The following is a 19,620-nucleotide window of genomic DNA, read 5'->3' as shown; positions in this document are numbered from 1 at the left end:
AATGTAGTACATGGCAACCTGATTGTCTGTCTGAATTTGAATAATTTGATTGGACAGCCGATCTCTGAAAGCCTTTAGCATGTTCCAGACCACTCGCAACTCCAGGAGACTGATCGGAAATCCTGTTTCCTGGAGGGACCAACATCCTTGAGTGTGAAGCCCATCGACATGGCCCCCACCCCAGGAGAGACGCATCCGTAGTCAGCACTTTTTGTGGCTGATGAATTGAAAGGGACGTCCTAAGGTCAAATTGGGTCGAATTGTTCACCAAAGTAGGGATTCAGAAACCCCGTGGACAGCTGGATCAAGTCCTCTAGATCCTCAGTAGCTTGATACCACTGGTAAGCTAGTGTCCATTGAGCCGATCTCATGTGAACACGGGCCATGGGAGTCACATGAACTGTGGAGGCCATGTGGCCGAGCAATCTCAACATCTGCCGAGCTGTGATCTGCTGAGACGCTCAGACCCAGGAGACAAGAGGCAGAAGATTGTCTGCCCTCGCCTCGGGAAGGTAGGCATGAGCTGTCTGGGAGTCCAGCAGAGCTCCTATGAATTCTAGTCTTTGAACTGGAAGAAGGTGGGACTTTGGATAATTTATCGCAAACCCTAGTAGCTCCAGGAAAATTAGCAGGTAAGGCCTAATTTCACCTTCCTCAGCAATCCTCCAGACCGTTCAAGACGCTTGGGACATACCAAAGCAGTAAACACAGCTAAGGGTGGGACCCGCGAAGCCCAGAGGACAGGACTGCAGCTCCAAAACTGGCATCCTCCCTTGCCTGTACATCCACTCTGTAATGTTTGACCAAAAGAATGCAGGGAGGACCACACCGCCGCTCTACAAATGTCCACCGGTGGAAACAAAACTACTCTCTGCCCAAGAGCCGCCATCCCCCTAGTGGAATGTGCCTTGAGCCCCACCGGCACCGTACGGCCATGCAATATGTAAGCCAAAGAGATGGCATCCTTCAACCACCGAGCTATAGATGCCTTAGAAGCAGCCGCTCCCTTCTTGGGCCCCCCATGAAGGACAAATAACTTGTACAAAGACCTGAATTCCTCCGACCTGCGCAAGTAAACCTTCACACTCTGCGCACATCCAATTTCGCCAACCGACGCTGAGAAGCATCCCTCGTCCGGTCCCCCAAGACCGGCAACGAAATCACCTGATTGACATGAAAGGAGGATACCACCTTAGGCAAAAAAAGAAGGCACTGACGCAGCAAAACATTTTCCTTAGAAAACCACAGAAACGGAGGCCTACATGAAAGAGCCTGAAGTTCTGAAATCCGGCGAGCCGACGATATACCGTATTTTTCGGACTATAAGACGCACTATTTCCCCCCCAAATTTGGGAGGAAAATGGGGGGTGCGTCTTATAGTCCGAAGGTAGAGATTTCCCTCCCTCCCCCCGGCCCTGTCACCACTTCTCCCTACTCACGTCACGCGATGTTCCCTGGTGGTCTAGTGACGTCGGGGCAGGAAAGAGCCCCCTCTTTCCTGCCCAGCGCGCTGCTCTCCGTCCTCCTGTATGCAGCCTGACGTCTTGGCGAGATTCAAAATGGCCGCCGAGACTTCAATTCTCGGCGGCCATTTTGAATCTCGCCGAGACCGTCAGGCAGCATACAGGAGGACGGAGAGCAGCGCGCTGGGCAGGAAAGAGGGGGCTCTTTCCTGCCCCGACGTCACTAGACCACCAGGGAACATCGCGTGACGTGAGTAGGGAGAAGTGGTGACAGGGCCGGGGGGAGGGCGATCCCGAACTCGGACAAGACGCACCGGAGCACCTAGGTTTAGAGGAGGGAAAAAGGAAAAATTTTTTTTTTCCTATTACCCTCCTCTAAACCTACTTGCGTCTTATGTCCGGTGAGTCTTATAGTCCGAAAAATACGGTAGCTACCAACAAGACCACCTTCATAGTAAGGTCTTTTATCGAACAAGACTCCAAGGGCTCAAAAGGAGAACCCACCAAAGAGTCAAGAACGATATTAAGATACCACTGAGGAACTAACAGCCGCTGAGGAGGACGAAGCAACTTCACCCCCTCAAAAAACGGACCACAGCCGAGGAAGACCGCAACCGACCTGCCCTGCACCTTACCCCGAAACACGCCAAAGCAGCCAGCTGCACCTTCAAAGATGACAATGAAAGGTCCTTCTCAAAACCATCCTGCAAGTATCTAAATGCCGACACAGAAGATGTCGAAGGGACACATGCCCGGTCCCCCACACCAATCTTCAAATATGCGCCACACACGCACATAGGCAAAGAACGTCAAACGGTTGCGAGACTGCAGCATCGTCCTGAATCACCTGAGGGGAAAACCCTTCCTTCTCAAAACCGTTCCCTCTCAAGGCCACACCGTAAGAGAGAACCGAGCCGGATCCGGCATGACAACTGGACCCTGACAAATAGCACCGAGCCCCCAGCTGCAGAGGCTCGCCTTCTAACTCTGTAGGACTCGACCTATCAAGGGCTAAGAGGGAAACATGTACAGCAACACCCGCTGAGGCCAGGGAAGGACCAACGCATCGATCCCTTCCACTCGCGGATCCCGACGCCAACTGAAATACCGAGGAACCTGAGCATTCTGTGCCGACGCCATGAGATCCACTACTGGCAATCCCCACTTTACAACTATCTGGTCGAACATCGACTGGTGCAGAGACCATTCTCCGGGGTCCAACATGTGTCTGCTTAGAAAATTCGCGTTCACGTTGTCCACCCCGGCCACGTGCGCCACCGATCTACCCTCTGCTGAGACTGAGAAATACTGGTTAGTAGAAGGTCTGCACAGGCTACTTGTATAAGAAGTTTTAGTGTTCTCAGTCTCCCTCTGCTGGTAGGAGTGCATAACCCAAGCATCTTGAACGGTCTGGAGGATTGCTGAGGAACTATGGAATTCATTGCCAGAGAATGTGGTGAAAGCAGTTAGCTTAGCAGGGTTTAAAAAAGGTTTGGCTAACTTCCTAAATGAAAAGTCCATAAGCCATTAAGAAGGACTTAAATCCACTGCATATTTCTAGGATAAGCAGCATAAAATATATTGCACTGTTTGGGGATTTTGCCAGGTACCTGGATTGGCCACTGTTGGAAACAGGATGCTGGGTTTGGCTTTGGTCTGTCCCTGTATGGCAATGCTTATATTCTTATGTTACATACAAGTTTGGGGACAAGAAACCATCCCCATTATAAAACTAGAAAAATTTGAAAGGAAAAGAGAAGGAATTCCATATCTCAAATAAGACTAGATAATGTAAGTAGACCATAGATTGATCAAAGATTAGGAACAGAAAAGCACATGTCCATATATTACTATAACTGAAACAAAAATGGCAGTTTAAGATTTCTGATCTTCTGCTTGAATTCTCTAATTCCTTATTGTAGAGCTATAACTTCCTTGCCAGAATACCTGTAGATCTCACCTTCAGTAGCCTGATGGCCTTCTGCTGACACTTTTCCTCTGTCTCGGAGATAAACTGCATGAGGGAGGAACTTTGTTCTTCTACCCGCATCACATTTTCCCGAATTTTCCGGAGAGCCTTCTTTTCTTCTTCCTCTAATTTTGAGAGAAGGCTCTGTTTCTTCTTATTCAGAAACTGGTACAAGTCTTCAAAGTCGGACACAATTTTCTGCCTCATGATCTCTGTCCCACTCTAGATAAAAAAACAAGGACGTAATTCTCAATAACACTGTAGTGGTTTTGTTGCACACAGCTGTGGATGCAGGTTCTGCAGTGAAAACACAAATCTCTTCCCCGAGTCAGACTGACCTTTATTTATGCATTTCCTGCTGCACAATGGTACCTTGGCTGTCGGGGGTCCCCAACCCCCACCAGCTGAAGCGTTTCTCCCGCGCTGGTCTTGCATTACCTGCCCTTCTCTGTTGTGAGTCACACATGCTCAGTTTCACTAAAACGAGCGTGCACGGTGTGACTGAGAAGAGCAGGGTAGACAATGCGAGACCAGCACGGGACAAACACTTCAGCTGATGGGGGTTGGGGCCCCCCTGTCAGCCAAACGGGAGCACCAGAACCAATTTGGGGGGGCCCAGGCCCCCGTAGCTACACCACTGCTCTGTACACTGAAAGAGCCACAAATTTCTTTATTGTACATTTGACTAGACTTGACACGGGCCATGATTTAGCCTATCGTCCTGCTTCAGGAGTCTAAGTATGTAGGGTTAAATGACAGACGGTGACGGTGATATAACCAGCTATCTGCTGATTTTCAGTGCATCGCCAGCTAATTTTGTTGGCTAAATCTGGCCACGTCAATAGCAGGCCTGTTTTTGGCCAGTTTCAATTTAGCCGGCCAGCACTGAATATAGGCTCAGCTGGTGAAGTTGAAACCTGCCAAAAATAAACCAAATATTCAATGTTGTTCACCAGGAGGGTATGTGACATTTGGGCAGCTTAGTATTTTGGGGACCCAAATTTTGGCTGCGCAAATGGAAGTAATTCAATAAAGAGCGCTCAGATTTAAGTGCCTAAATTTGGGTGCGCTCAGTATTCTCTAGTGGCACTTTAACGCACTTAAACTGTTACAAAATAGTAGTGTGTCGGCATATAGGTGCCTAACGTTAAATGCAGGGGCAGCCCAAGGCAATCTGCTGCCTGAGGCAGGGATGATACCTTTGTTTGGTGATTTTATTTTTTACTCATGTTTGTTCCGGTCTCTGGTTCTGCTTTCCTATTAGGGATCCATATTGAAGCAATTTAAACTCGCCAGAAACGCCTCCCGGCCAGATAAATTGCCCGTTTGGGGTTCACCGCTAATTCTGACTGGCAGTTAACTGGTTAGTGCAGCTGGAAATAACTAGTTAGTCCTGAACACAAAACCATCTATTCTGGGTGCATTCTGGGGGTAGATTCGGCAATTGGCTGGTTACGTGTCACTTAACGTAACCAGCCAGGTTAACCCCATAAACAGGACCACATAAAAATCAATCCTATCTTTATACAGTAACCCATAGCCAGTTAAGTGCTCAACTTAATCAGCTATGTGTTAACTGGCTCCACAAACCTGGAAATTCAATGCCAGTTTTCGGACATAGGTGGTGTTGAATTTCCAGGTTTAAACGCTGGTGGCAGTCAGCGTAATTCTGGCTGCCGCCGGCTGAATATTTATTTACTGCTTGCAAGCCTGAAAAGCAATGAAAGCGGTATACATTCAGGCAGAATAGGTATTTTTCTGTCCCTGGAGGGTTCACAATCTGAGTTTGTACCTGAGGCAATGGACGGTTAAGTGACTTGGCCAATACTAGTATAAGTAGCCACAGTGAGATTAGAACTGGGCTTCCCTGGTTCTCAGCTTTCTTGCTTTAACCATTAGGCTTCTCTTCCACTCCATTGTTTCTTTCCTCTCCACCTGTCTTCTTCACTTCCTGTCCTTCACCCATCTTTCATGTTCAGCTTTCTTCCATTTTTCTGCATACTTCTCACTGTCCAGTCCTCAAGCTACCTTTTTTATTTTTACTGCATCTGTCTAGTTTTCCATCTCTTCCTTTCCCCTCCATCCATACCCAACATCTCCCCTGTCTCTACCCTTCCCCCTCCATTCATGCTCCTCTTTCTCTCTTTCCCACTTCACGTCCAGAATCCCCCTCTCTTCCCTTCTATTATTCCATCATCTCCTCCCTAAGTAGGGATTGCTTTTGTACATCCCATCAGTTAATGGATTTATCTGCTGCTGATGACAAGGAAGGGAAAATTAGGTTTTTACCTTGATAATTTTCTTTCCTTTAGTCACAGCAGATGAATCCATTAACTGACGGGTTGTATCAGCCTACCAGCAGGTGGAGATAGAGAACACTGAAAAACCAACTGCCTTCAGTATTTGAGATTTCCAAAGCAGAGTGAACCATAAAGGTATAACAACATAAACTTTCCTCACAGCGAACAATCGCCCCAGAACAGGAGCATCAAAGGAGGGAAAATCTCAACCTCCTGTAGTAGAACATCATGTAGAAATTCTGAGAACTGTTTTCCAACTTCTCCCAATGCGATTTATATCTGCTTGAAAGATCTGAACAAAAAACAAAGTCAGACAGGGAGGGATCATGGATTCATCTGCTGTGACTAAAGGAAAGAAAATTACCAAGGTAAGAACCTAATTTTCCCTTCCTTGTCATCAGCAGCAGATGAATCCATTAACTGATGGGATGTACAAAAGCAATCCCTACTTAGGGTGGAAACATGCCAAGCCATGAGCCAATACTTGAGCTCCAAAAACAGCATCCTGCTTCACTGCAACATCCAGCCTGTAATGCTGGGCAAAAGAGAGCTGAGAAGCCCAAGTAGCCGCACTACAGATCTCTTGAAGAGAGAGTGCACCCGTTTCAGCCCACGAGGAGGAAATTGCTCTCGTGGAATGCACCTTAAACGCTTCAGGCGGAGACCGACCTGAAAGCAGATACGCAGCAAAAATGACTTCCTGAGCCAACGGACTATAGTGGCCTTAGACGCTGGACCTCCACGCTGAGAACCTGACAACAAGACAAAACGGTGATCAGAAGTCCTGAAGTCATTAGACATCTGTAGATACTGCCACAGAGCCCTGCAGACATCCAAAAAGCGTAACTGCCCAAAGGAGTCCGGAAACTCCTCCTTACAAAAGGAAGAAAGAAAAATGGACTGGTTCAGGTAAAAAGCTGAAACCAACTAGGCAGAAAGGAAGACACCGTACGAACAGTCACTCCGGATTCCGAGAACTGTAGAAAAGGATCCCGACAGGAAAGAGCCTGAAGCTCAGACACTCTTCTTGCCGACGTCACTGCCACTAAAAAAGCTGTCTTGATGTCGTGTTCTCGAGGACCTTGGCATTCTGTCAGGTTTCTTCCCCAGGAACCCTGGGTACGTGAGTCCTTGGACCACGGCCGAGGAGCGGTAGTGGCAGGCAAGATCACCTTCAGAGCAGAGAAGAGACAAGGCTGGACTTTAACCCCAGACTGGAGTCCTGCACTGGAACACTTGGGACTAAAACACACTGGACTGGAACACACTGGAGTAGGCTTCACCTACGCTTAGCTGCCTTTCCCCGAGGGTTGAGCCCTCAGGTTCGAGCAGCCGGTAGGGCTTACAGGAAAACCAGAACTGGAACCAGCAACAGGAACAACCGGAGTCAGGATCCAGCAGTGCTCTCAGGTACCTAGGCTAACGTGAGACAGGCAGGCAGGGAATGTCCGGGATCTGGCAAAAGTCCGAGACAGGTGGCTGGCAGAGAAGATCTGAGTACAGGCAATAGGCAGAGACAGGTGGCTGGCAGAGAATAACTGAGTATAGGCAATAGGCAGAGACAGGCGTGGTCAGGTTTAAAGCAGGAGTCTCTGGGCAGGCGGCTAGCAGAGCAGTAGATAGGTACAGGCAAGGGTCAGAACCAATAGCAAGACTAGGGCTGGAGCGCCAGTAACAAGGAGAACTGGCAAAGGACAAGACTAGGGCTGAAGCTCCAGAAACCAAGGAAACCCCACCGGGGAAAACCAGAGGCTAAACTCAGGAGACCTAGAAGCTGTACACAAGCTAACAAGCAGAGCAGTGCCCAAGCTAACTAGTCAAACACTAGGGAATCACACAGAGCAAACACAGAAGAACTAGTAAAGCTGTACACAGGCTACCAAGCAAGGCTGTGCCCAAGCTAACTAGTCAAACACTAGGGAATCACACAGAACTGGACAATGTAGCAGTGCACAGAGCACTCTAGCATACCAGGGACCTTATACGATGCAAAGGCTGCAGTCTCTAAGTGATTAATAAAGCCCTTCAACACCAGAGACACAGCTGCAGCAATCTCTAAGTAACTACGGAGGCTGTTCAGGCACAAACCACAGAGCAGGCAGAAAGCACAGGGAAACACAGAGAGGCTTCCCACACCCAGGTGTAGTGTAGTGAAACAATTAGAGTCATGCTGGAAGCAGCCAGCACACAGAGAGAGAGAGCTAACCCAGGCAACACCCACAGGTGCAGTATAGTGAGGCAATTAGAGTCATGCTGCTGGATGCAGCCAGCACAGAGAGCCAGAGCTAGCTCAGAAAGGACAGACAGAAGAAACAGGAGCCAGCTAGGAAGCTGACCCCCAGGAACAAGGTAAGTCTGAGGGTGGTCATGGCCACAGACGTGACACTTTAGACATAAGTACATAAGCATAAGTACATAAGCACTGCCACGCTGGGAAAAGACCAAAGGTCCATCAAGCCCAGCACTCTGTCTCCGACAGCAGCCAATCCAGGCCCCAAGAACCTGGCAAAAACCCAGAATTTTCAGAAGCCCGTTTAAGAGGCTCAAACGGAGATCACTGGAGCGCCTACAACACGAGCCCCAGGTTCCAAGCAGGACAGGGCGACAGCAAAGGAGGACGGAGATAAAGCGCCCCTGTGAGAAATCGGACAATATCCGGATGAGCAGCAAGGGACAAGCCGGAGACTTTCCCCCGGAAGTAGGCCAAAGCTGCCATATGACCTCGAAGGGAATTGTAGGACAGGCCCTTTTGTAGCCCGTCCTGCAAAAAGTCCAGCAAAAGCGAGACTGTCACCAGTCGGCAACATAGACTTAGAGTACACCACGCCTCAAAAGTGCCCCAGATCCGAGCATAAGTCGCAGAGGTAGACCGCATGCGATCCTGCAAGAGCATGACAATAACCTATTAGAATAGCCCTTGCCCCTCAATTGCGCCCTCTCAAGAGCCAGGCCGTAAGACCAAAGCAGCAAAGATCTTTCACAGTCACCGGAACCTGAACTAACAAGTTTGGAACCTGAGCCAAAGGAGGAGGCGCGTCCACCAGCATCCACCAGAGATCCCCGTACCACGGACACCTTGGCCAATCCGGGTTGATGAGAATCACCAATCCTCGGTGCAGGCGAATCCGAAGTAGTACTCGCCCTATCAAGGGCCAAGGAGGGAACACATACAGGAGGGCCCGAGGGCCAAGGCTGAGCCAGGGCAACCAACCCCACAGAGTGAGGATCTCTCTTTCTACTGAAAAGGCGAGGGACTTTGGCGTTTACGCTTGACGCCATGAGGTCCAAGCCTGGAGTCCCCCATTTGGCACAAATCTGAAGAAAAACTTCTTCTGCCAGTTCCCATTCCTCCGAGTCGATCTGATGTCTGCTGAGGAAATCGGCTTTGGGAAGCTTGCCAGGTGCCCTTGGCCTGGATTGGCCGCTGTCGTGGACAAGATGCTGGGCTCGATGGACCCTTGGTCTTTTCCCAGTATGGCATTACTTATGTACTTATGTTGCTCTGACCGGCTATGTGAGCCGCGGACAGCAGCTCTAGGTGGCGCTCAGCCCAGTCGCAGATCTCAGACGCCTCCGCAGCCAGGGCCCTGCACTGAGTGCCACCCTGACGATTCATGTAGGCCACTGCTGTCGTGTTGTCTGAACTCAGACAGGAAGACCCTTCAGCGTCCTGTGGAAGGCCAGAAGAACCTGGAGTATCGCTCTCAGTTCCAAGCGATTGATGGACCATCCCACTTCTGCGGTGGACCACAGACCCTGAGCATAGCGTCCCTGGCAATGAGCTCCCCAGCCCAAAAGGCTGGCATCCGTTATCACCAGACACCAAAAAGGAAGAGCCAGTGGCATCCCCTGCTGCAGCATGCTGTTGGAAAGCCACCAATCCATACTGAGCTGGGCCGCGGGAAGCCACCATAGTCTGCGTTGGTATTCCTAGGAAATCGGAGACCATTGCTGAAGCAGAGCAAGCTGCAGCGGCCTCATGTGAGCTCTCGCCCAGGGAACCATCTCTATGGTGGCCGTCATCGATCCCAGGACCTGAACAAAGTCCCAAGCTTGAGGGCGAGGCATCCGAAGGAGCAGGCGGACCTGATTCTGAAGATTGAGACGCCTGCTGTTGGGAAGAAAAACGAACCCCGAAGCTGTGTCGAACCGGACCCCCAAATACTTGAGAGACTGACAGGGGGTCAGGTGACTTTTGGGCATATTGACTACCCCGCCCAGAGTCTGAAGAACTGAAACAACTCTGGCTGTGGCAAGTTGGCTTTCGTCTGCCGAATCCGCTCTGATGAGCCAGTCGTTGAGATAATGGTGAACTCTGATACCCTCTCGCCTGAGAAAGGCAGCCACCACTACCATCACCTTAGAAAAAATCAGAGGGGCAGTTGCCAGGCCAAAAGGCAAGGCGCGAAACTGGAAATGTTGGCTCAATACCGCAAACCGGAGAAACCGCTGATGCGGCGGCCAGATGGGAATATGCAAATACGCTTCCTTGAGGTCCAGAGACGTGAAAAACTCTCCTGGCTGTACCACTGCAATGACAGAGCGCAGGGTTTCCGTACGGAAGTATCGCACTCCTAAGGCCTCGTTGACTACTGCGTAAGTCAAGGATAGGTCTGAACGACCCACCTTTTCGAAGTACCACAAAATAGATGGAGTAGCGACCGCAGCCGCGTTCGGCGGGAGGAACCGCAACCACCACTCCGAGCTTCAGCAACACCTGCAAGATCTCGTTTACCGCTGCCCGCTTGACGGCAGTGCCGCATCGGGACTCCAAAAAAAAAAAAAAGTATCTCCCACCGGGGCAGCGAATTCTAGTCCAGAACCCACTGATCCGAAGTAATCTTGGTCCACTCCTCGAGAAAGAGGGAGAGACGACCCCCCTACTGCGGGAACCAACGAGTGGACTGGCACCCCAGCATTGTGGAGGACACCCCTGAACTCCAGGACGTTGCCCGGACGTCGCAGCATGTTTGTCCGAACGAAAGGAGTTCCTCTGCTGGAAACAGGTAGGTTGACCAAACCCCGCAAAGCGCCCCGGGCGATACCTGCGAGCTTCGCGAAAACGTGGCCTGGAAGAGGAGGGAAAAGAAGGACTTTTGGAAGAAGGCCTCGGCCTACCCTCAGGCAACCGTTGGGACTTAGTCCCCTAGGTCCTTAACAATCTTCTCCAAATCCTCCCCAAATACCTCACCAACCTTTGTTTAGAGGCCATGCCGCAGCCCAATGCCAGAGCCAAAGAAGGCAGCCACCGACATCTGCTGAGCCGAAGCTCTGACCAGATCATAAAGGGCATCAGCCAAAAGAGACAGGGCAGACTCCATACGTGGGCCGACCTCAGCAAGGGAACCTGCTCCATTGGCAGGCTACTGCCCGTAAGGACAGGCCCGAGATTTCAAAGGAACGCTTCAGCACGGATTCCAGCCGCAGGTCCTACATATCTTTCAAAGCGACCCCTCCCTCCACTGGGAGAGTAGTCTTTTTAGTCACAGCCTTGACTAACGCATCCACTTTAGGCAGCCCAAAGAGGGCCAACTGACTTTCACTCAGCGGATAAAGGTGACACATAGCCCTGGCCACCTTGAAGGGACCATCAGGGTCAGACCATTGATCTGAAATAAGCTCTTGGATGAAAGCATGCATAGGAAAAGCCCGAGAAGGCTTCTTAATACTAGCCATCCGAGGACTAATAGAAGAGGCAGCGCCCTCTTCAGGATCTTCAATACAAAGGGCCTGTAAGGCATCAGAAATGAGAGCTGGCAGCTCGTCGCGATGGAAAATCCGAACCGCTTTAGGGTCATCCAACTCCTGTATCAAGCAGCCACCCTTGTCTGGATCATCAGTCCGTGAGGGCCTGCCAGACCCCTAAGACTCCCCGAAACTAGACCACGGGGGAGACCAAGGTGAAGAGTCCCCCTCAGATGGGGTAGTCACTCGTCTACGCTTAGCGTCAGCCAAAAGCTCAGGGGAAGAAATAAAGTCTGCAGCAGACGCTGGGCTATCAAGAACTGGAGGCAACCCAGTCCGAAAGGAATTATCAGGAGCCTCAGGCAGTGCTCTTTTTAACATAAAAGCCTTATGCATCAGCAGCACAAATTCAGGGGAGAAAAACTCACCCTGTGTATCCGCCCCCACATTGGGGGAAGCGCAGGCAATAGCTCCTCTAGAAACCTCGAAACGAGGTGTCCCCCTGCACTCAGACCACTCCGCAACCGCAAGGGTCGAGTCACGCGGCGCCTCCAAGATGGCGCCTGCTGCCAACTCCATCGGGCGGGAAGAATCACCGCCCGCCATGCTCGTGCCAGCATTAGCTTCAAGGCAGTATGTGCTGCAAAGCCCCACTGCTGATCTGCATTTCCCACAGTGGGAGCAGCTCTTAACCCCTTCAGCAGCCATCAAATACAGAAAACAAAATGGCATCTTCGCACCAAAACTTACCCCGCACAGAGCGCTGTCAGCGGCAACCTCCCCGGAGGAGCTGGGCACCACTCTCACCTCAAGAGACCGAGTCAAACAAGCTTCGGTCAAGCTGCACCGAACCAGGAGCTCTGGAGAAAGTCTCAGATATTTTTTTTTTTTTTTACTGTGAGGAAAGTTAGAGGCAGGCAGCCACAGAGGAACTCCGGGAGGAGGGGGAATGGGGTAAGGCAGGGACAGGGAAAACCAAGTATGCCTTTAAAGTGGGCACCACCAGCCACAACATCCCCCGCTCTACTGGCAAAGCACAGGAGCCACCCCAGGCAGAAATCCAGGAGCTGAGAAAGCAACGACCACACCTGCTGGGAGATACTGAAGGCAGAGGGGGCTGGACGTCCAGGAACACCATGTGCTTTCAGTGCTCTTTATCTCCACCTGCTGGTAGGCGGATACAACCCATCAGTTAATGGATTCATCTGCTGTGGATGACAAGGAACTCTTCTTCAATCCCTCCATTGCAACTATCATCTCTCCCTCTCTTCCCTTCCCCCTCAGTCCATCACTGCCCTTACTTTTCTACCCTGCCACTGCTGTCACTGCCATGATCTTCATACATCAGGTGCTGCTGCAGAAGTGAAAGGTCAGTGCACGACATTACAGCTCGTGCCTAACTCAGCATCTGCTGGTCCCAGTCTTACACATGCACAGATGAAAATTATCTTTCATTTCACAGGCCTTGGTTTAAGACTGAAATTTATACCCTGCAATTTAATTGGTTAAAATGCATCCAGAAAGATGGACCCCTGACCTCAAAGGGAGAGAGTAGAAATGTACTGATTCAGAATCTGCCTGTCCTCAGCCGACTAGGAATATAAAAAAAATATATATTGCCCATACCCAATGTGAGAAGGCAGACTTGAATCCCATTATTTTCCTATTGATATGGCTCAGGGTATTGATACAACTCAGGAGACAGATACCAACCCTTAATTCTTCAGCTTTCTTTTCTTCCTCAGATTTAAACTGCAGAAGATATTCCAGGTCCTTTCTCAGAGGCCTCAGGCACTTTTCTATTTTTTGCTGTGAACATTAAACATCTCTGTTTAGAATTTCAATATTATTTATTTATTTTAACATTTATATCCCACCTTTAACAAGTACACATTCATAAACAAAAATATACACAAAATAAATCTAATATCATAAATCATTTTAGACTACGGGACTGGTATTCAACCCTGATTAACCGGGTAAAAGAGGCTCCTACCTGGTTAACTAGCACTGACCAAGCAGACGCTGATGCTCATCAACATTTAACCAGATAGTGCAGTGGCGGCCACAGCTGATTTTCTGTCGCACTATCTGGGAAGTGCCAGCAGTTACCAGGGCACCACCAATATTCAATGGCTGTAAAAGACTGTCATAGTGGAGGAGTGGCAGAGGTCGCTGGTTCAAATTCCGCTGCTGCTCCTTGTGATCTTGGGCAAGTCACATAACCCTCCATTGCCTCAGGTACAAACTTAGATTGTGAGCCCTCCTGGGACAGAGAAATATCCAGTGTACCTGAATGTAACTCACCTTGAGCTACTACTGAAAAAGGTGAGAGCAAAATCTAAATAAATAAATGTTAACCAGGTAGCTACTGAGTCCCAGCAAACAGTTAAGGGGTAAGGGCCCCCCCCCCCCCCAAAAAAAAAAAAAAATGGCTGCACAGCAAGTGCTTTACTTGCTGCTCGACCATTTCCTGCAGGAAAGAGGGACTTGCCTTTTACCCACTGCAGTAAAATGGGGCCTTGACGTGCTTGAAAAACCTGCACCAACGCCACTGCAGGCCCCCTTTTGCTGGTGGGACCCTAATTAGGATAGAAATACTCACTTCTCCATCTCCACACTGGCTCCCTCCATGGTAAAATTAAAAAATAATTCTATAGCGATAACCCAGAAATTACTACTAGTAGTAATCATTTCTATAGCGCTAGTAGACGTATGCAGTGCTGTATATGTTATCCCCCAGATACTATATAGCGTGCCTAGAGATCCGCGCCACGCACGTAACAAGCAATAATGAGCACTAATAGGCACTGATTAGAATTTAGGCTCACAACTCGCTAAGCGTGTTTTGTAATAAAGTGCGCTGAATTTCTAACACATACAGGGGGAAAAGGTGTGGTTATGGGTGGAGAAATGTGCGTTTCAAAATTTATGCATGCAGTTATAGAATATGGCCCAGCGCACGTAAATCTATGTGCCTCATTTTTGTTGGTGTAAACGGATGTGTGTAGTTTTAGGCACTGAGATATCGGCACCGATTATTAAATACACTTAGAGGGGCATTTTCGAACGGGGACGACCATCTCTAAGGGAGCCTATCTCTAAGGATGTCCCAGCGAAGGGGCGGGGCAACCCATATTATCGAAATAAGATGGGCGTCCATCTTTCGTTTCGAAAATACGGTCGGGGACGCCCAAATCTCAACATTTAGGTCGACCTAAATGTTGAGATCGCCGACCTCAGAGATGGGTGACCTCGGTTTTTGTCGATAATGGAAACCGAGGACGCCCATCTCAAAAACGACCAAATCCAAGGCATTTGGTCGTGGAAGGAGCCAGCATTCGTAGTGCACTGGTCCCCCTCACATGCCAGGACACCAACCGGGCACCCTAGGGGGCACTGCAGTGGACTTCACAAATGGCTCCCAAGACCATAGCTCCCTTCCCTTGTGTGCTGAGCCCCCCAAAACCCACTCCGCACAACTGTACACTGCCATAGCCCTTATGGGTGAAGGGGGGCACCTACATGTGGGTACAGTGGGGGTTTTTTTTTTTTTGGGGGGGGGGGGGTTTAGAGGGCTCGTTTACCACCACAAGTGTAAGAGGTAGGTGGGGATGGGCCTGGGTCCGCCTGCCTGAAGTGCACTGCACCCACTAAAACTGCTCCAGGGACCTGCTTACTGCTGTCATGGAGCAGGGTATGATAGTTGAGGCTGGCAAAAAAAAAATTTAAATTTTTTTTTAGGGTGGGAGGGGGTTGGTGACCACTTGGGGAGTAAGGGGAGGTCATCCCAGATTCCCTCCGGTGGTCATCTGGTCAGTTTGGGCACCTTTTTGAGGCTTGGTCGTTAAAACAAAATGAACCAAATAGTCGGACAAGTGCTTGTCAGGGACGCCTTTCTTTTTTCCATTATCGGCCGAGGACGCCCATCTCTTGAGCACACCCCAAGTCCCGCTTTCGCTATGCCTCCGACACGCCCCCGTGAACTTTGATCGTGCCTGTGACGGAAAGCAGTTGAGGGCGCCTAAAATCGGCTTTCGATTATGCTGATTTGGGCGACCTTTCGAGGACACCCATCTCCTGATTTGTGTCGGAAGATGGGCGCCCTTCTGTTTCGAAAATGCCCTTTAGTCAGCACTGATTTTTTTTAGGCGCCGTATATAGAATCTCCTCCTATATGCAGGAACTTTCTCTGTCCCTAGAGGGCTCACAATCTAAGCTTTTGTACCTGGGGCAATGGAGGGTTAAGGGCTCCTTTTACTAAGCGGCACTAAGCCCAACGCGGGCCTACCTCTCACTATATAGTAAGTACCGCCGGGCTACCGTAGCAGCCCAGCTGTACTTCCCACCCTTTGCGCGTCATTTCCGGCGCTACAAACATTTATTTATTTTTGTAGCGCCGGGGTGTACTCAGTGGTAATCGGGCAGTGCCGGGTTAGCGCAGGAGCCCTTACCACCGCAATGGGCGGTGGTAAGGGTTCCCCCCCCCAAAAAAAAACAAACAAACCCAAAATAGACGCATGGCAAGTGCTTTACTTGCTGCCCGACCATTTCCTGCAAAGGGAGGGAGAGAGATGCAAGAATTGGGGGAGGGGGTCCATAACTAAAGGAAGAGAGAAGAAATAAGCTGGACACGGATAGGGACAGGGACACAGAAGATGTGTTTGGCCCTAGAGGGAGCACAGAGACAGGGACACAGAGGGGAGACACTGGACAGGATGGATAGGGACACACAGAATGCAATGCTCAGACAACAAAGGTAGAAGAAAAGTTGTCTTTTTTTTCCTGGATTTATTTATTGTAATATGTCAGTTCTGGGAAATGTGCATCCTTCCTTCCCTCCCCACGTCCCCATTACTTGGGAGGAATGGCATTATAGGGAGCCCATCTCAGGGCCTATTCAGTCCTAGGCCACTGGTACTCTGCTACTCCAGTAGCCGACATTTTGGCTTATGAGGAAAGGCTAAAGCGGCTAGGGCTCTTCAGCTTGGAGAAAAGGCGGCTGAGGGGAGATATGATAGAGGTCTATAAAATAATAAGTGAAGTTGAACGGGTAGATGTGAAGCGTCTGTTTACGCTTTCCAAAAATACTAGGACTAGGGGGCATGCGATGAAGCTACAATGTAGTAAATTTAAAACGAATCGGCAAAAAGTTTTCTTCACTCAACGTGTAATTAAACTCTGGAATTCACTGCCAGAGAATGTGGTAAAGGCGGTTAGATTAGCAGAGTTTAAAAAAAGGTTTGGACGGCTTCCTAAAGGAAAAGTCCACAGACCGTTATTAAATGGACTTGGGGAAAATCCACTATTTCTAGGAAACAGGATGCTGGGCTTGATGGACCTTTGGTCTTTCCTAGTATGGCAATACCTATGTACGTATGCTACTGCTTCTGACACACTGAACTGTGACTGCCAATTAAAAAGCCCTTTCACTGACGCGCATAGGCACCTATGCGTGTCCAACACATGTCAAATTGGAACTACCACTTGGCTGCAGCATGTCCAAGCAATCATAAACACATGGTAGAAATCTTCTACCGTGTGGCGCTTACCCGGCAGTAATCAGCAGTGTACATGTGCTGACGATTACCCCCTGGTTATCACATGAGATCTTACCGCTAAGTCAATGGGTGGCAGTAAGGTCTCGGGCCGAAAATGGACATGCACTGGTTTTCATTTTGCCACACGTCCATTGTCGGACACAAAAAAAAAAAAAAAAAAATCTTTTTTTGCAGGCGCCCTGAAAAATGGCCCTGTGCGTGTCCAAAACACGGGCCTACGCCAGCGCAGGCTATTTTTCAGTGCACCTTAGTTAAAGGGCACTTAAGTGACTTTAGTGAACAGTTGGTTCTGAAGAACAACCTTAGACTCACCTGGCTTATTGTAAGAGTGGATAAAGAGAGACACAGTGGCTTATTGGCCTTTTGGAGAATTCCAGTCTCGGCCCTGCCAATAAATCTTGTTTATATACAGGGCTTATTCAACATCTGCAAACACTCCAGGTGAAAGCACCATCCCCATACTTTCAGCAGGCTGCATGGGGGCACTTAAATGGATCTGCCCACTTACAGAATCGGCTCCTTTGTGATAAGAATGAAAACAACAGGTACCTTGTATCTCTGTGCAGCCTTTTGACGGGGATCACAGTGTGCGAGGCGTGATCCCGGGATCTTTTACACACCACACAGATCACTCTCTGATCCTCTCGGCAGAACAGCTTCAGCTTCTCTTCGTGCTTCTCACACACGTTACACTTTTTGCGTCCGGCTGAGCCCTGGCTAAGTTTTCTTGCTGTTTCTATCACGTTCGCCAGCTGCCGGTTAGGTCTGATGCTGGTCCTGTGCCGAGACCATTCCCTGCACTGAGGGCAGGGGAAGTCTGTGCCGGTCCCCTCCCAGCTCCCACTGATACAGGAGCGACAGAAGTTGTGGCCACAGTCTATAGTCACTGGGTCCGTAAAATAATCCAAGCAGATGGCGCAGGAAGCTTCTTTACGCAGATTCTCAGCGGGATTGGCGGCAGCCATGCTTCTTACGAGAGGAGACAGTTTAGTTTTAAATTTTTTTTGTATGCTGGACCTGTGATTGGCTTGAACGTAAGGGAGCGTCTCTAAATGAGTAGATCTTTGCCAACCTGTGAGTGGCTTGAACGTAAGGGAGCGTCTCTAAATGAGTAGATCTTTGCCAACCTGTGAGTGGCTTGAACGTAAGGGAGCGTCTCTAAATGACTAGATCTTTGCCAACCTGTGAGTGGCTTGAACGTAAGGGAGCGTCTCTAAATGACTAGATCTTTGTCATCTGTCTGCTGAAAGCCCAATCGGAATACTCCTATGCTGTCTACCCTGCCTTTTCCTTTCCAGTTCCTCCCTGCTGCACCAGTCCATCTTTTACTACTACTATTTAACATTTCTAGAGCGCTACAAAGTGTAGGCAGCGCTGTACAAACACAGAAGAAAGACAGTCCCTGCTCAAAGAGCTCACAATCTAATAGACAAAAAGTAAAGCATTTAAATTTAAAATATTTAAGCAGTCAAGCACAAGAGAACAGTCACAGAAGGACTGAAGATGTTGAAGGGTGCTCAGTGTGATTAGGTGTAACTCTGGTTGGAGTAGTGGGAGAAGGTGATAGAAGAATAGAAATGGGTGAGGTAAAAGTAATGAGTGGGTTGATAGGGAGGTTATATAAGACATGTCACTCTAGGGGTGGGTGGATAGAGGGGTAGGGTGGCCGGGACTAAGTCTAAAGCAGGAGAAGGTATTCTCTGCAGCCTATCTGTGAGATGGAAAATGCTCTCTGAAGCTGCTGCTATAAGTTGTTAGTTTTCTCTCCATGAAAGAGATCCAAGCCACACCCACGAAGTTCAAACTGTCTGTGGGGAGGGGAGGAAATGGCAGTGCTCGATGAAAAAGAGAGTTCAGTTTCCAGTGATAGGGTTATAAGTGTGGGCTGCACAAGCAAGAACAGCAGTAACCTTCCTAAGCCTAGCATTCTGGGTGTAATGTGAAACATGGGGCAGGGAACACAGCACAATTCACTGGAGCAAACAAACGTTTCTGTGTAAGGGATAGGGCTGCTAACTAGACTGAACAAGCAGGACTGCTACTGCTACAGATCCTTCCTTACACAGAGATTACAAACTAGCAAAAACCTCACCTAAGTACATCATCTCTGGCCATCTTCAAATCTAAGCTAAAAGCCCACCACCTCTTCGATGCTGCTTTTAACTCCTAAACCTAAACGTAACCCTTCAACTGTCCCCTATCCCTGATATGTCTTGTCTGTCCTAACTCTTATCCCTTACTTGCCCTGTCTGTCTGTCATAATTAGATTTTCCATATCATCATGCCGATCAATCCATAGACTGGTGGGTTGTGTCCATCTACCAGCAGGTGGAGATAGAGAGCAATCCTTTTGCCTCCCTATATGTGGTCATGTGCTGCCGGAAACTCCCCATTATGTTCTCTATCTCAGCAGGTGGTGGTCACACACAGCAGCAGCTCTGGATAGGTCTCCAAGCCCAATTCTTAGGTTTTGTTGAGTACCTGGGGTTGAGAGCTCTTCTTGAGCAGGTGCAAACCTGGTGGTGCCAGGTCCCTCCTTTTCTCCCCCCTCCCGCTGGCTCCGTTAAAAAAAAAAAATTTTTGAACGTCCTTTAAGGGCGTTTATTTCAACGTTTATATCAGCGTTTATTGCAGCTGCTCAC

The 19,620-nt window shown here is 49.3% G+C and overlaps 1 protein-coding gene across 1 annotated transcript in view; it reads right to left on the bottom strand.

The window, feature by feature from the left end:
* Nucleotides 1-17,943, bottom strand: part of LOC115464362 (E3 ubiquitin-protein ligase TRIM39-like) — a 36,631-nt gene extending 18,688 nt beyond the window's left edge. The window contains exons 1-4 of the mRNA XM_030194749.1: nt 17,528-17,943; nt 17,291-17,363; nt 13,131-13,226; nt 3,424-3,654 (exon numbers count right to left, since the gene is read on the bottom strand). Of these exons, the coding sequence (XP_030050609.1) occupies nt 3,424-3,654; nt 13,131-13,226; nt 17,291-17,363; nt 17,528-17,943 (816 nt within the window). The remainder of the gene's footprint in view (nt 1-3,423; nt 3,655-13,130; nt 13,227-17,290; nt 17,364-17,527) is intronic.
* Nucleotides 17,944-19,620: the final 1,677 nt, after the last annotated feature.

This window comes from Microcaecilia unicolor, chromosome 3, assembly GCF_901765095.1.
Source record: "Microcaecilia unicolor chromosome 3, aMicUni1.1, whole genome shotgun sequence".
Classification (NCBI taxonomy): domain Eukaryota; kingdom Metazoa; phylum Chordata; class Amphibia; order Gymnophiona; family Siphonopidae; genus Microcaecilia; species Microcaecilia unicolor.
The sequence above is the reverse complement of the archived record's forward strand: the minus strand, read 5'-3'. Positions and strand labels throughout refer to the sequence as shown.